The sequence below is a fragment of the Heteronotia binoei genome, chromosome 21 (assembly GCF_032191835.1).
Source record: "Heteronotia binoei isolate CCM8104 ecotype False Entrance Well chromosome 21, APGP_CSIRO_Hbin_v1, whole genome shotgun sequence".
Lineage (NCBI taxonomy): Eukaryota > Metazoa > Chordata > Lepidosauria > Squamata > Gekkonidae > Heteronotia > Heteronotia binoei.
In genome coordinates this window covers 40,093,044-40,108,357 of record NC_083243.1, presented here as the reverse complement: position 1 = coordinate 40,108,357, position 15,314 = coordinate 40,093,044, and the positions used below count along the sequence as shown (strand labels likewise).

Sequence of the window (15,314 nt, the reverse complement as noted above, 5' to 3'; positions counted from 1 at the left end):
GTGTTCTTGCCATTGAAAGAATGACTTGCAGCAGTGGATCATGTCTGAGGCTAGTGGAGCTCATTACCCTTGGCAGAGTGGAGTGATCGGATGCAACCCAGTGTTTGTTTTGGTCAAATACCTCCAGTCTTTTGAGCTTCTGGTCACACAAAGAATTTTCATGCTGGTAGTGAAGTCATTGGAAAAGAAAAATGGGACTTCAGGCAAATCATGGTATTTAATTTCCTTGCTTCTTTCAGTAAAGATGGAACAGGTATAATTATAGGTGCTTAGGGACCAGATGCTAAATCACGGTTGACATAATGGCCCAGCTTAGATATACTGGCCAAACCACTGATTGGGTTCATATAGTTCCATTTTCTTCACCACCATCCTCCCCACTTTGGGAAATTACAGTTTTCTGTGATACATAAGTAGACTAAGATGATCACAACTTGCATTTTGCCCCCAAGCCAGTTTTGGAAACCTGCTTCAACCTGGCTCGGAGGCAACCAATGGCTTTAAATAGGCAAAATTTGCCTTAACGATAGCTTTCATGGATCAGAGAAGATGGGGATGTGGTTCAGTCCAACCATGACTTAGCTGTTCGTTGGAGCTGGGTTGCTATCTGGGACACTGTCTTCCTGTCTACATAAACCAGCCACAGTTCTATGGGAGCTGGAAAAACTGCCCCCTTCAGTATGTCTTTTAATACTGCAAGAGAAAAATAATCTGCCTTTAGTGACACTTGATATTCAATTTTTATATAGCTGCATAAGGAGAGGACAGGGTCTCCCACCATCCTTGTTCAGTTGCTTGCTTTCCCCTTCCAAACTCCCTTCTTAGATTTCTTACCAAGCTGTTGGATTGCTAAGTATAAACACTGTATGCACTCAAAAAAATGGGGATTTTGTTTTGTATGGCTGGGTGCAATTTTTGCCTCTCCGCAGCGCTACAGACACCCCATTTAAGTGGTAGCAGATTTCTCTATGCTTATGAGTTATGAAATATGTATTCTAAGCCTTAGGGAGTTTCTCATGGCTCCAAAGAACAATTTAAACCATGTAAAAAGCAAATTGCTTTAGTGTTATCTCAAGCTCAACAAGGCAAGCTTTGACAATGCTCAGTACTAGAAATAGACCTTGCCGGAGGAGCATAATCACAAAAGTGTTGGCAGGAGCAAGTGCCCTTCTGCTTATTGTATTTCAGTTACACAGTATGTAAGACAAGGGCTGGATTGTATCTTTGGTGATTGCTAAGCGGGGCTACAAACACTCATTTGACTGAGCAGCAGCTCTCAACAGTCACATCTTGCTTAGTAGCTAATTGGGCTGGTCCAGCTGCTTGGCTCTAGGGCTGGAAATGCTAATTTTCTCAGGCTATGGTTAACGATTGGGCCACAGGTTCATCACATACTTAAAAAAAACCCACATTGCTGTTGGCTTTAACTGTGGTTAAAAGCTTGCATAGGCACAAATTTTGACCATGATTCATGTGAATCAAGATTCACAGTTAACCAGGATTTGAAGATAATATCTGAATGCTAGTTAACAGTTAGTACCTGTTAATGTAACCCTAGACTAAAATATCCTTGCTTGCGTGCTTTAAATCATGATCAAGGCGGGGGGCGGGGAAGGGAATGTTCCCAGCAAAGAGGGAGCAAACAGTCTCTTGTCCTGCTCTTTTTATCCTGATTACAAAACTGGGAGCATCATGTGTTCCAGCTCCCTGGCTGAATTCTCTGCTGTTTTTAAGCTTCAAATGCTCTTGTTTAGAAAGTTGCACACACTTGCATAATCGGAAGTGGCATGATAAGTGACCCCAACCAATTGATACTGAGGAGGAGAAGCACTTGTTTTGCACCTATTTGTAGTAAAGCTCTGCTACAAATCGGAATTTGTTTGCAAGCTGGGTTAACTGTCATGGTGCCCCTGGCAAAACCCTAAGGGTTTGTGTGTGTGTGTGCATAGATAAATTATTTTCACCTTGTTCTGAAAAGAACACGGCAGGCTAGATAAACAGTCGCCTGTCAAATGAAGGGAATCCTGAGCTGAAGAAAGCTTGTGAAACAGAATCCCCTGTCCCCACTGCTGAGTTACCTCAGCTGAAGCAAACATCTCTGTGTAAGAGAATCCTACGGTGACTCCACTGACATCCAGTTAACAGCCTGTTCTGTGATCATACTCTTCATAACACCCCAATTGAATGCTTTAGTCGTTCGGTTGTTGACAGCCAGTATTAGATTTCAAGCCAGCCCGAAGTTTTATTTAGATTATTGTACTTTACAGCAACCGCTGAGACACATTAGAGAGTAATGTCTTCTTCATTAAAGGCACTAATGACCGTTAGCTGCTTAACATTGATTCGTTGTGGACTCTAATAAGGAACCTCCAGCAGGATGCCCAAAATGTGTTGTCACATACAAATACCTTCATAATCATTACTATATTTTTAAATATTGACGCACACAGCCTGCCCCATGTTGCTGTTAAAACACATTAAGGCAGCCTTAGTGATGTGGTAGGATATACACACTGAACTCTTTTTGACTTGTTCCAAATTCACTTTCAGTTTACTGTGTTTTGTTAGGTTTTAAGTTTGAACCAGCTGTATTTGCAGGTTTCAGGCAATATTAAGGGCCTGAGGTATGAATTTCCTGTTGTGTCACTAACAGCACAGGTACATTGTAGGCCCCTGCACTGCAACAATGTATGCTATCGAATATATAATGTTTCTGGACTCTCACAGGATAGGGTAGGGGATGCTATTCAGAAGAAAATTTGCAGCAGCACTCATAGTTTTGTCTATTCAATTATTTATAATTAAGGTTCTGCAGTTGTGGCTGGTTGTGTTGGTGAAGGCTGTTAAATGCATGCGGGCAAATTATTTGGAAACAACTTTTCATAGACTCTGCTGCGTCGGCTTCATGTGTTAGCACTCTTCCACTCTCCTTCACTTCAAATAGCAACCAAAAAACCAAAAGCACAGAAAACGTAAAAGGAAGAGGATAGGTTTCTCTCCTACAATATACTGTTTTTGTTACAGGGAGCATTTAACTATACAACCAGCCCCATGCAACCTGAAGGTGGTAGAAGCCTGCAAAATACTTGTGGGTTTTGATGAATAAGCTTGCCCTAATTCTGACTAATCTCCATGGGATATCTGTCTCTAGCTGCTGCATTAGAAGGTACAATATGTTTCATTTTACAGAAAAACTCCACATTTATGTGGTGTCACTGTGGGCTCACTGTCCAGAAAAGTCATATAGAGACTTTGGGCCTGGAAATATTTACAGTATTTATATTGAGCAATTAAGTGTGTGTGAGATCTCACTCAGTGGAAACATAAAACTAAAACCAGATTATACAGCACCCTGCTACTGCACAGCAAAGTAAAAAAAAAAGTCCTAAGGATTCCAGAACAGGCTGGTATGATTTTCTTCCGTTATGCTGGTAATTTCTGCTGTAAAATAGCAATCAGTCTGATGTTTGCTGCGACAGAGTAAACACCAATGTTCCCTCTAAGCTGAGTTAGCATGAGCTAGCTCACCAATTTTTAGCCTCCAGCTCACACATTTTTGTCTTAGCTCAGGAAGGATAACCCCAGAGCACACTAATTTATGCAATAGCTCACAACTTTAATGCCAGTAGCTCACAAACTAGAATTTTTGCTCATAAGACTGCAACTCAGAGGGGACATTGGTAAACACTGGATAGTGGCATTCAATAAAGTACTATCTTCTCATACTACTGGGCAGGGCCTGTGGCCATCTAAATGCTTTCCCATACCCCGGGTATAAGTAGTAAGATGAGTTAGGGTTTGTAGAATCTTTCAGGATCAAGTGCCGTGTTCTACTGGAGAAAGCTTTTCTTCCAGACGTTTCGTTCTCAGCTGCGGAGAACATCCTCAGTGGCGTTGCAGCTGGAGCAGGCGCTCAGACCTTCTTGGCTGCTGTGCATTGAGTGGAGCCAGGGCTGCTGGAGAGCTGCTATTTCTAGGCTGGAGGGGGTGTGGTGAAAGGGCAGTTGGTTTGTGGATGTGCCCATTGGTGGGGCTTCCTGGAAGGGTAGTGATAAGGAAACTGGCTGTTGAATGTGACCATTGTTCTGTGTTAATTGCTGGGAGGGTTGGAAGGGGTTTGAAGATAAGGAAGATGGTTGCTGACTGTGCTGATTGTTCTGTGGAATTTGCTGGTTGTTCTGAGACTTTCTGCAATTTATAGTCTGTAGGGTGTTTTGCAGAGCTGGGTACCAAGATTGGTGGATGAAAATGCCTTCTTCCTTTCTGTTAAAATTGTGCTGGTGTTTGTAAATCTCAATAGCTTCTCTGTTCAGGCGGGTATGATAATGTGAGACCGTAGAAAGGACTTCAGTTCTTTCAAAGTGGATGACATGGTCTCCTTCTTGAAGTGCATGTTCAGCTACAGCTGATTTTTCTGGCTGAAACAAGCGACAGTGTCTCTTGTGTTCGGTGAGATGGGTGTTGATACTGCATTGGGTAGTGCCAATGTAGACTGCACCACAGGAGCAGGGTATTTTGTAGACTCCAGGGGTTGAAAGTGGATCTCTCATATCTTTGGCTGAGCGCAGCATGTGGCGGATCTGTTGTGTGGGCTTGAAGACTGTGTCAACATTATGGCGTTTGAGTAAGATGAGTATTTTGAAACAACTGACTATACCCTTATCTTAGGACTGAGGATGTTTGAATGCTCAGCTCCAATTTCATAGAGCTGAGGCTGCAAATTTACTACCACCTGCTTGGAGCAAGTTCCACTGAACTAACTGGGACTGATGGGAGGGGTTGCAAATGCAGTCGAAGACAAAGTCAAATAAAATGAATTTTAACAGGGATAAATGCAAAATTCTGCATTTAGGTAGGAAAATTCTAATGCACCATTATAGGATGGAGGAGACTTGTCTTGGCAGTAATATGTGCGAAAAGGATCTAGGGGTCTTAGTGGACCATACGCTGAACATGAGTCAGCAGTGTGATGCAGTGACTAAAAAGGCAAATTCAATTTTGGGCTGCATCAACAGTATAGTGTCCAGATCAAGTGAAGTAATGGTATTGGTTTACTCTGCTCTGGCTAGACCTCACCTAGAATATTGTGTTCAGTTTTGGACTATACAGTTTGTGGTGGCCCGGGCCTGGCCCTGCCCACCCCTTCTCAGTATGCTGACCTGAAGGGGCTGTTCCACTCTGCTACCTCAAGGTACCGCTGCCACCAATGTCCCTCTCTGGGGCTCTGGTTAGGCGGGACAGTCTCTTAATGTCCCTCTGGACTCACTAGAAACCTGCCTCATGGCCTCCCAGGGATTTTTGGGGCTCCCCTGGAAACTTGGCAACCAGCCATTCTACAACTTTGCTCTAGGGGATTCCCCAACCCACTGCTAGTGTTCCAAGCGGTTGAGGGAACTATGTGGTACAGAGGGACTCCAGATTGTGACAATCAAAATATTTATTTACATTCTCTATTTACAGGCATATCCAAAAGTGAACAGAAGAAACGAAGGGAAAAAACGCTCCTTCTCTCCCCATTTTAATACTTGCCTCAACTGGATGACATGCAGGGCAGGCACTTTACTCACACTGTTGCAAGCTCCAACTGTACCCTACTGAGACTGTTGCCAAACTGAGGGCTTCCCATCCCAAATCCTTAATATAAAATGCAGTTCCCACCCAGGAACTGGTTTACCCTCCTGCAGCATTCTGGGAGACAGACCTGAAGGACTTCTTGTCTCTCTAGGAGGCCGCCTCAGAATTGCTGTTTCCAGACATGAGGGGGAGAGGGAAGGGGAACGAGGAGAAGACTAGGCCAAGGCCTGCATCAGGTTTAACAGACTCCTCCAGCCAACTCCCAGATAAGCACAAGCCTAAAATGGCGTTTCGCCACACAGTTTAAGAAAAGCAGAGAAAGAGGAGGGTGACAAAGATGGTGGGGGAGACCAAGTTCTATGAAAAAAGGCTGAAGGAACTGGGTATGTTTAGCCTGGAGAGGAGGCAGCTGAGAGGTGATATTACCATCTGCAAGTATTTGAAGGGTAGTTATTTAGATAGTGCAGAATTGTTTTCTGTTGTCCCAAAATATTAGACCAGAACCAATGGATTGAAAATAAAGCAAAAGAGCTTTTGGCTAAACAACTGGAAGAAATTCCTGAGTAGTTCCTCTGTGGGACAAGCTTCCTTGGGAGCTGGAGGGCTCTCCTTTTGAGGTTTTAAACCAGAGGCTAGATGGCCATCTGACAGCAATGCTGATTCTGTGAACTCAGGCAGATCATGAGAAGGAGGGCAGGAAGGGTTGCATCAGTGCTTAGTTCTTGTGGCCCCTCCTTATACGCTGATTGACACTTTCGGGTCAGTTAGCAATTTTTCTGCAGGCCAGTTTGGCAAGGGATCCTGGAGCAGGGGCTCACTTGGGATGTGGGGGGGGAGGTATTTGTGAAGTTCCTGCATTGTGCAGGGTGTTGGACTAGATGACCCTGGAAGTCCTTTCCAACTCTATGATTCTATGACATGTAAACACGCAGAGGAGGCATTAGACTTTTCACCCTCTTTCAGAATCTATACAGTTGCTTATTTTATGCTGAAAACTCTAGTCAGTAGCAGTAACATTCCACAATCTAGCCTAAACTGCAGAAATCAGTGGTTCTCAAACTTTTTGAGATGGAGACCACTTTAATCTTTAGTGACCTGAGACCCACTGGCAGAGTAATTGCACATCCCCACCCCCAGCACAACATGCAAGAATCTCATGTCTGTTAACTCTCGACAAATTTATGGAGATTTAGAAAGTGTTAACCAGATGCTCAGTGTTAACCAGCATCACACACAGGGCAAGTGCCTCCCTCTCAACCGCCACGCTAGGTTTTCAGGCATGTGTATGTCCCTCTCCCACCTATTCAGCCAGCCTGCTTGATGCTCCAGCTGTTGCTGGGCTTTAACCAGCTCTGATTGCCAACATCTTTTTTGTAGCCTTCTCCCCCGCTCCCCCCATAGCCTGCCTCAAGCTGTTGAGAGCCAGTTCCACCAGAAGGCTCCTGGGCAGCTGGCCTGGTGTCCCAGCCAGCTCTGTGGCTTGGGAGAAAGGGAAGGATACAGCCAGATGTGGGAACAGTCACTAGGATGCTCCCAGTGTCATGTGGCTTGGTCCCTGTGGATTCTTCTGGGTGAACTGTGAGAACAATAAGCTCAAGCATCCAGCGCACATGATTAAATGGCAACCATTCCCAATAAGTGCTGGATAACAAAGCTTTTACTGTATATAGGCATTACTGAGCAATAGTATTTCATGGTCATTTCACACATTATACAGAAGCACACCACATCTGCCACCAGGCATCACAGAGCCTCATGTCTTAGCTCTTCCTGTTCCTCCCCTTCCCTCCTGGCCTCACAACACATTTGCGAGAGAACTGCAACCCACTGGAAGAAGCTAACCCTGAACTGTACTGCATGTTCATTACAGGAAGGCCCCATAGTAACAGACAGTATTGCCTTCTGACAACTGGGATTATGGAAATTAAGAGCCAATTTATACATGGACCTTGTAGTAGGTAATGCAAGATTAAATTCCAATCTATTACCTGGAAAAATGTTCTGAAAGCAGTGTTACAAAATGGTTGTGCCCTTTAAAAAAAGACAGTCCACATTCCAAAGGAATTACAATATTTCTCTTTGTATTTTTACAAGCGCTATTTACATCACAACTGCCAGGTGTCATGACACAGTGATAAAAATCCCCTAATGAGGTTTTACTTTTCTTGTGTCATTCAGTGCTCATCTCCAAGCCTAGTTCTGTGAAACTTGCAAAATAAATATGGGTAGGAATCATGTAAGCGTGTTTACTAACAACATAATGGGAGAAAATAGCTCAGGCTTTCTCATTTCCCTGACCTGGTCACAGAATCTTAGGTGTGTCTGGATAGATCACTGCATAAGAGGATGAAGGAAGTCCATTTGGAAAAAAAATAATTACAAGTTAGGCCCAGTTATGCACCCAGTCTCATACTTTTTTGGTACAAAAATGCATAATGAAAAACTAATTTCTTGTCAGTTAAAAGTGTGTAGAATACATGGAGGTTGCCAGCTGTAACCAAACAGCCTTTTAAGAAAGACAATCTCCTGTCTTCACATCTTCAAACTATTTGCTTTAGTCTTCAAGCAGCAGCTCCAGTTCTTCAATGGGTACCCGTACTCTCAGCTCTTTCTCAGTCATAAGGTCTACAATCTCTTGCAGGGTATCTGGAAAATACTCTATGGCATCCATATACAGTACCTACAAACACAATGTTAACAAAAACAACAATCACTTTCTGTAAGAGCAAGTCTAACAAGTTCTCATTTAATAAAAAGCCGCCTTCTTCTATGAAGGAGTTCATGGTCTGAATCATGCGAACAGTTTGCAGAAGACTATCACAGATCTTTCCCACCTTCCTCTTGGAAACCTTCTGAAATATCCTGATTGACCATCAATAGTCAAAAATTCCAGAGGGGCTGCAGTGTAGAGCAGGGATTAAGTAATGTTGCTCATATTTCTTGTGGCGACAAAACTTCTTGTGTCAGTGAAAATTCCACTGATGACAGAGTGAGAAAGGTTGATGTTACCCAATACCCTTTCCTCACTGTCCCTCCCATGGCATGTTGTCCCCATAACTCTGAGCATCAGCTCTTGGAAATTCTCAGGAGGCTACGAGGAGGAAGAGGGAGATGAAAAAGAGCCAGAAAATGGCCCTCTACCTTGGCTCAGTCAATCTAGCCACCTGGATTAATGCCACAGTAACATCAAGAGACTATTGTAACATACTCTACACAGGTAATGACCTCTAAGTAGCAGCAGCAGCAGCGCTAGGACACCAGCCTGAGGCAGGCACTCCACACTGCAAATGGGCCAGATCAACAACTCCCTGTACATGTACATTCTCTGCTGTGGCTACCTGATGAGGTCAGGATGGCTCCCGCTCTCCTGGCATTTCACAAACCATGCAAAACTGAAGGACATTACGACATGCGGAATAGGGCTACATGATAGCAGAATGATTCAGAAAGATACTTCAAAGATAAAAAAAGAGACTCTGGATTATATTACTGTGTAAAGTATGTCCTTTTTGTTGCCGTCTGTACTGATTTACACTATGCAATCCGCCTTGAGTCTCAATGAAAAAGGAGGACTGTAAACAAATGTTAATTTTAAAATTTGTCATCCATTACTTCCTTTGCAATAACTGGTCCTGGATGCAATCACAGAGAAGGAATTCAGCAGGATGTAATAATTAAATAAATGAAAGGCACTCAAGGAAAGGTGCCTTCCAGAGCCTTGTATCTTTTACTTATGGGCCCCATACCCTATATGCTATTCTCTAACACCCCATCCCTAGATCTTACCCCTTCAAGTCTCTAGTGCCAGCCCTACCTCCATGCAAAAAAAAAAGAAGCAGGAAAGGGGTAATAATAATTTCTGTAGAAATTTTAAAAAGCAGTGCAATATAAAAAAAATCATTCCTTTGATTATTTTTAAGGAAGAACATAACAGAAGTTTAACTTACCTTTGCCCAGGGGCACTTTTGTAGTGCTCTGTAGAACAGCCCTTTACTTTTTTCCTTATCCCCCAAAGAAATCTGAAACACACATTTTAAATACAAATGCATTATTCAAAATGGCAATATTTTGTTTATGCAAGTGGCACTGTCTTCATGTAGAACTGAAGATAATATGATCGGAAATTCAGATGGAAATTTATCTATGAAAGTTTTATTCTTTTTAAAACTGTGTATCACTATCCTACAATATGGTATAACATCACAATTATTCTGGTGGCCCACATTTCGACTCAAATGCCAGTTCTTGTGGTTTTTTCCCCTTTTATTTCACTAAATGCACAGGACAGGCCATGCAAACGTCAGTTCTGAGCACAAGAATGTGTTCTGGAAGAGAGCCATAAAGCACCACTTGAAAACAGATTATCATCAGATGCCAGCCCTCTGCATACTGTAAAGCCTCATGTTTAATGAGAAAGCAGCTGCATTTACCAATACCTCTCTTCGTTAGAAAGAGGGACTTGCTCAGGCAGATTCCTCAATCTGTTTGAAGTTCAGAACATACACATTCATTTTGCTCAACTGTATGCAGATCAGCTGTACGAAGTATTCAACACTTCTAACGTTCCCCCCTGAGCCCCGTGGCGGAGAGTGGTAAAGCTGCAGCACTGCAGTTCTAAACTCTGCTCATGACCTGAGTTCAATCCCGGCAAAAGCTGGGTTCAGGTAGCCGGCTCGAGGTTGACTCAGCCTTCCATCCTTCCAAGGTCGGTAAAATGAGTACCCAGTTTGCTGGTGGGAAAGTGTAGATGACTGGGGAAGGCAATGGCAAACTACCCTGTAAAAAGTCTGCCATGGAAATGTTATGAAAGCAACATCACCCCAGAGTCGGAAACAACTGGTGCTTGCACAGGGGACAATCTTTACCTTTTTAATGTTCCATAGGTTTCGAAGAGATTAACGTGTTTTAGTTGGAAGCGCTTGCCCTAGCTTGGATTCTACTGAAATGTTCTGCTTTGTGAAGAGAAACAAGATGCTAAGCCAAGGCCTTTGAAGAAAGGTCTCCTTATGCCTAGGAGTGGTTTCCAAAGATAACACCAGAGGTATGGAGGAGAAGGGAGGAGGGTGCCAGCAGCTAACTAAAATCCACCTCTTAACCCTGCTCCTCATTCTGATTAGCACTTACTGACAATCATACAAGAACTGAAGCTATGCCTGAACAGACCCAGCTGCTGATTTGGGCACATGCAACACCTATTCAAGCAGGCATAGCTTCTCACCCATCTAGCTACTACTCATGCAGAGTACCAGTTCTGTACCTATAGCTCCCAGAAGAGCTGTGGCTGAGTGGTATCAGCAGCTGTTTGGCTTACAGAAGATCCTAGGTTCAGTCCCTTGCATCTGGTTAAAAAGAACCAGAATGTGGGTGATGTGAAAGACCTCCACCTGAGACCCTTGACACCTGCTGTAGTCTGAGGAGATAACACTGACCCTGGTGGACTGATTCAGCTTCATGTGTGTGCATATGTGTGTGACTGGAGAAGGGGGGGGGGTTAGTGTCACAGTTGAGCCTCTCTCACCATAAAGTACATATACAGCCTCCACAGCAAGGGACAATGAGCCCCACTGTCAGTCTCGATTGCACGTTCAAATAAAGCTCTGATTCGATTTATTAATCCAGTTTCAGGAATTGTTGCATACACGTCTCCGGTGGCTACCCTGAAACAAAAGCCAAAACAAGCACAAGTGCCATAGTGAGAATGCAGCTGCAACCAGCGTGAACATTTTTTTCAGACAAAAAATGGTACATTAAGGACAAAAAGACTGTATTATCATTTGTGGGGAAAGACCTGTGACACAGTGTTGTCATTCTCCTTTCAAAACCTACAGCAGACGGAACGATCCCCCAAATGCAACCTGCTCAGTAGGCAATGCTAAGCAGCCATTTTAGCCTGCTGGCCTACACCCTAATGAGGCCAACTATTTAAGCAACAGAAACAAATTGCTTTTAAAATATAATGGCTAGATAAGATATTAAATCACTGTGGGTTTTGCTGCCTCAGTTCTCAGGCATATGTGCCTGAAGACTTTTCAGAGGAGAGAGACGTGCAGACCCAGTGAGCTTCCTGGGATATAAACTGGGTCTTCTGACGAGGACCCTGGCTTGAATACCCTTGGAGTGCTTCCACAGATGGAAAGATTGCAGCCCATGGAGAATGACTTTCTCCCCACCCTCTCCTGCTGCACCCAAAATGCTGCTCCTGCGGTACTAATGACCCAACAGGAACTGTGTTTCAGGGGAGCATTTTGGGCTACAAGTGGAGAGGGGAGGGGAGAAGGTCATGCTCCACAGATGAAATCCTTCAGTCACCAAAAATGCTGTGGTGAATCCAAGCCATTGTCTCCAAAGCACTGCACTGGTTCACTTCAATTATCCTTATTATTCCACAACAAGCATTCAACACAGGCACAGACATAATGTTCAAGATGGAACAGTAGCCCTATATGCCTGGACACCCCGCCCCCCCCCCCCAAGGTGTGTTGACTGAATGCACAGAGAGGGAGAACAGGCCCCAGTGTGCTGGCCCCATCCCCTACCTCTGTGTGACTGCCAGCTTTTGAGCACAATGGGTGTGCACAGGAGAAGTGGCTGCAAGCATGCCCCCCAATCACAGGGAGGGAGTGTACCTGCAGACACCCCCTCTGTGCGTTAGCACCCTGCAGACAACCCAGCAACTGTGCGCAGGGGGCAGAGCCAGCAAACTAAGGTCCCGCTATACACATTCAGTAAAACATGCAGAAGAGTCATGCGTAAGGCATGCAAAGGATAAAAAGTTGTGTCTCACTGTGGAAATTTCAAGTTCATGCCTCAGCTAGGCTACAACCTCACAACATAGCCTTCAGCACATCACAGGGTTGTTACAAGGACAAAATGCCAGCCTGTGCTGCAAAAAGAGCAAGAGGCACCAGCCTAAGTGGGTAAAATACATGAAGAGTCTTGCAAAAGGAGCTAGGACTATACCAATGTTCAGGGCCAGTGTCTGCACCCTGCACTTAACAGTGGAGAAGACTGGACAGCAGCCAGAAACAGGAGGCGAAACTCCGGGGAGCAGGGAGTGGTTGCCAACATTAGGGGGGCATCCCCCACTCAATGCAGGAGGGAGGCATGCCCCTCCTTCCTTGAGCTGTGACAGAGCATGGAGGAAGCCACCAGCAGCAGGGAGGAAACAGCAAACAGGAGCACCAGCAGCAGGGAGGAAACAGCAAACAGGAGCACCAGCAGCAGCCAGCATGCCAGCAGGGAAGGGAGGCTGGGCCAGCAGCCCCACCCCACACGGGTAAGGAAGGAGGGTGGGGCCAGAGAAGGTGTCCCACTGGGCACAAGGGATGCCCATTACACAACTCCTACCCTGGAAGGGGGGATTGAAGAACATAGTGGCGTCCCACCCTGAGGGGAAGGACTTAAGCAGCAGGTCTGGGGCAGACAGAAGAAGAAGAGACCAGGCGAGACCCAGAGAAAGCAAGAGAGTGACTGGACTACTGCAAGCAGGAGAGAGGGAACAGGGTGCCTGTAAACCCCCCTCCCCCTGCACTATCTGAGGCCAGAGCCAAGCGAGCTCATTAAAAGTCACACCCTTGAGGATCCTCCCTCACCACTGCGCCCAGAATCCCCACAAGCTGACAACCAATTAATTGTGTTATAGACCAGAGTGTCACTGCGCTATTTACCTCTGGACACTTTCTACTAGCTTCTTCCTCATCAACTCTAGCTGGATTGCAAACAGCCAGGGCTCCAGAGAGTTTGTAGCCCTTGTGACGCCATCGAAAAACCGCCGTGCTTGGCTTGCATTGTGGGACTTGCTTTGGACCTGGATATATGCCCTCCAAAGAGACTGGTTGCTAGGATACATCTTTAACGCCTCCAACAGTGCTTCTCGAAGGGGTCTCAAAGGATACACGCTGGTTTTCATGTGGTAACGAAGCAAACTTGTATGCATCAATGTCAGGGATTCGAGAGCTGTGGTGAAAGTCTGACTACCACCAAGTTTTTCACCTTTAAGCTTCTCACAAACCTGCCTATGTATCAATACTGCAGAATTAATCCCAAGAGTAATATACTGGAAAAGGGTATAACATCCAACCAAACTAATCAGGTGCCTGGAAGTGCTGCTTTGCTCTTGATCAGCGGCAGAGCTTTTGTTCAAGTAATCTTGGAGCGCATGTTCATATGTCTTCCGTGCTTTCAAAATGCTCACCGACGATATCTGTCCACTGTATGGCACATAAGGCCCCTTTTCCGTTAATCTGGTCAATATGTGAGCAGCCCGTGACTCCAGAGCACCTTCTAGACTTCCCAGCAGCTCTGCCTCCAGTTCAGCATAGAGCAGGCTAACTGCACACAACTGGGGATTATTGATTCCACTGCTTCCTGCCATGCTCAGAGCCATATCAAAAACTTTTCTAGCATCTTCCGTATTGCTGAGTAACCACTCCAGATAGGCGTATAATTGCCAAAGGGAAAGGTTGTTCCTGTTCTCCTGTGCCTTAAGAAGGTTTTTAGCAAGCTTTTTGCTCTTCTTGCCTTGTGATTTTAGTTTCTTTTTATTTCCTGTTTTCAGACACTGAACGACCTGCATGTTTAAAATAAAGGAGGGGGGAAGGGGGAGAAGCTGCTTTTAGAAATCACGCTTTTGGAGTCATTATTTTGCCTCTTTCTATGAAGTTCAACATAGCACTCAGTGCCCAGCAGAATCCTCTGAATTAGTAAACCCATTTTCCTTCTTTTAATTTAAAACATGAAGAGAGACTGCACGAATCATGTGTTACCATTGTACTTTTTAACATCCCTGAAAAAATATGCACCTCCAACAATTACCAGTTGTATTCTTTAACCTCTTTTTAACTTATCTTGCTACATCATAGAATTTTGCCTTGCAATACATTTCTGCTTAGTGCTCAAAAGTCAAATATTCTTGTGCTGAGGTTCTCTGAGTTATTCCAAATGTAAGGATGCACTCCTCCACAATTTCTATTGACCTGTCCTCTGAATTTTTAAATACTTAATATTCACTGGAACGAACCAAATGAGTCAGTAATGCACTTATCCTTGCGAAAAGCTGGAATTCAAAACCCAACAGCAAACCCAAATGAGTTAGGTTTGCCATCCTCCAGGTGGGACTGTCATCTGCAGGTACCATGGAATTACAGCTTAAACAATAAATATATTGTGACATTACATGTATTTATCTATATGCCTTATTCAAATCAAATGACTTTTTAAAAAAACCATGTATTACCTTTGCAATTTCATATTGAAGCCAATAGATAGAAAGTTTAGATTTTTCCTCTCCTGAAAAGAGAGGCAACATCATATAGAAAAAGTTCTGTATGAACTCCTCCCCTTCCCTGGAGTGTCCAATGTGCCTTCTTCCTTGGGTGACTGAGTCCATCTGACCAATACTACTGATTCCAGAAATGGGCAAGTCAAAGGAAGTCAAGGGGCTTTGCTTGTGCTGCCCATGGCCAAAGATGCTGTTCTCATCCATTGCTATGTAGAGAAAGGAAGGAAGGAGTTCGCACTCACATGGAATTCCTAAGAATTGCAAAAATGAGCAGAGCAATTGAAACTGAAGATCCGGGTTGGAAATTTTTATTAAGGATGAACCAAGATCATCAAACAAAACCTGCAAAAAGGCATAAAATTGTGTTATGTATGGATAGCAGGAACTGGCTAAAGCAGCACAAGCCTAGAATTTATTCTAGAAACTGAAGGGGGGGGGGGGTCCAGACATGCAACTGACC

General features: G+C 44.3%; 1 protein-coding gene across 1 annotated transcript in view; it reads right to left on the bottom strand.

The window, feature by feature from the left end:
- Nucleotides 1-7,634: 7,634 nt before the first annotated feature.
- The window catches only part of NRDE2 (NRDE-2, necessary for RNA interference, domain containing), a 35,915-nt gene continuing 28,235 nt past the window's right edge, over nt 7,635-15,314 (bottom strand). Inside the window, exons 10-14 of the mRNA XM_060261559.1 lie at nt 14,810-15,196; nt 13,242-14,143; nt 11,093-11,231; nt 9,522-9,593; nt 7,635-8,254 (exon numbers count right to left, since the gene is read on the bottom strand). Of these exons, the coding sequence (XP_060117542.1) occupies nt 8,129-8,254; nt 9,522-9,593; nt 11,093-11,231; nt 13,242-14,143; nt 14,810-15,196 (1,626 nt within the window). The 3' untranslated portion in view covers nt 7,635-8,128. The remainder of the gene's footprint in view (nt 8,255-9,521; nt 9,594-11,092; nt 11,232-13,241; nt 14,144-14,809; nt 15,197-15,314) is intronic.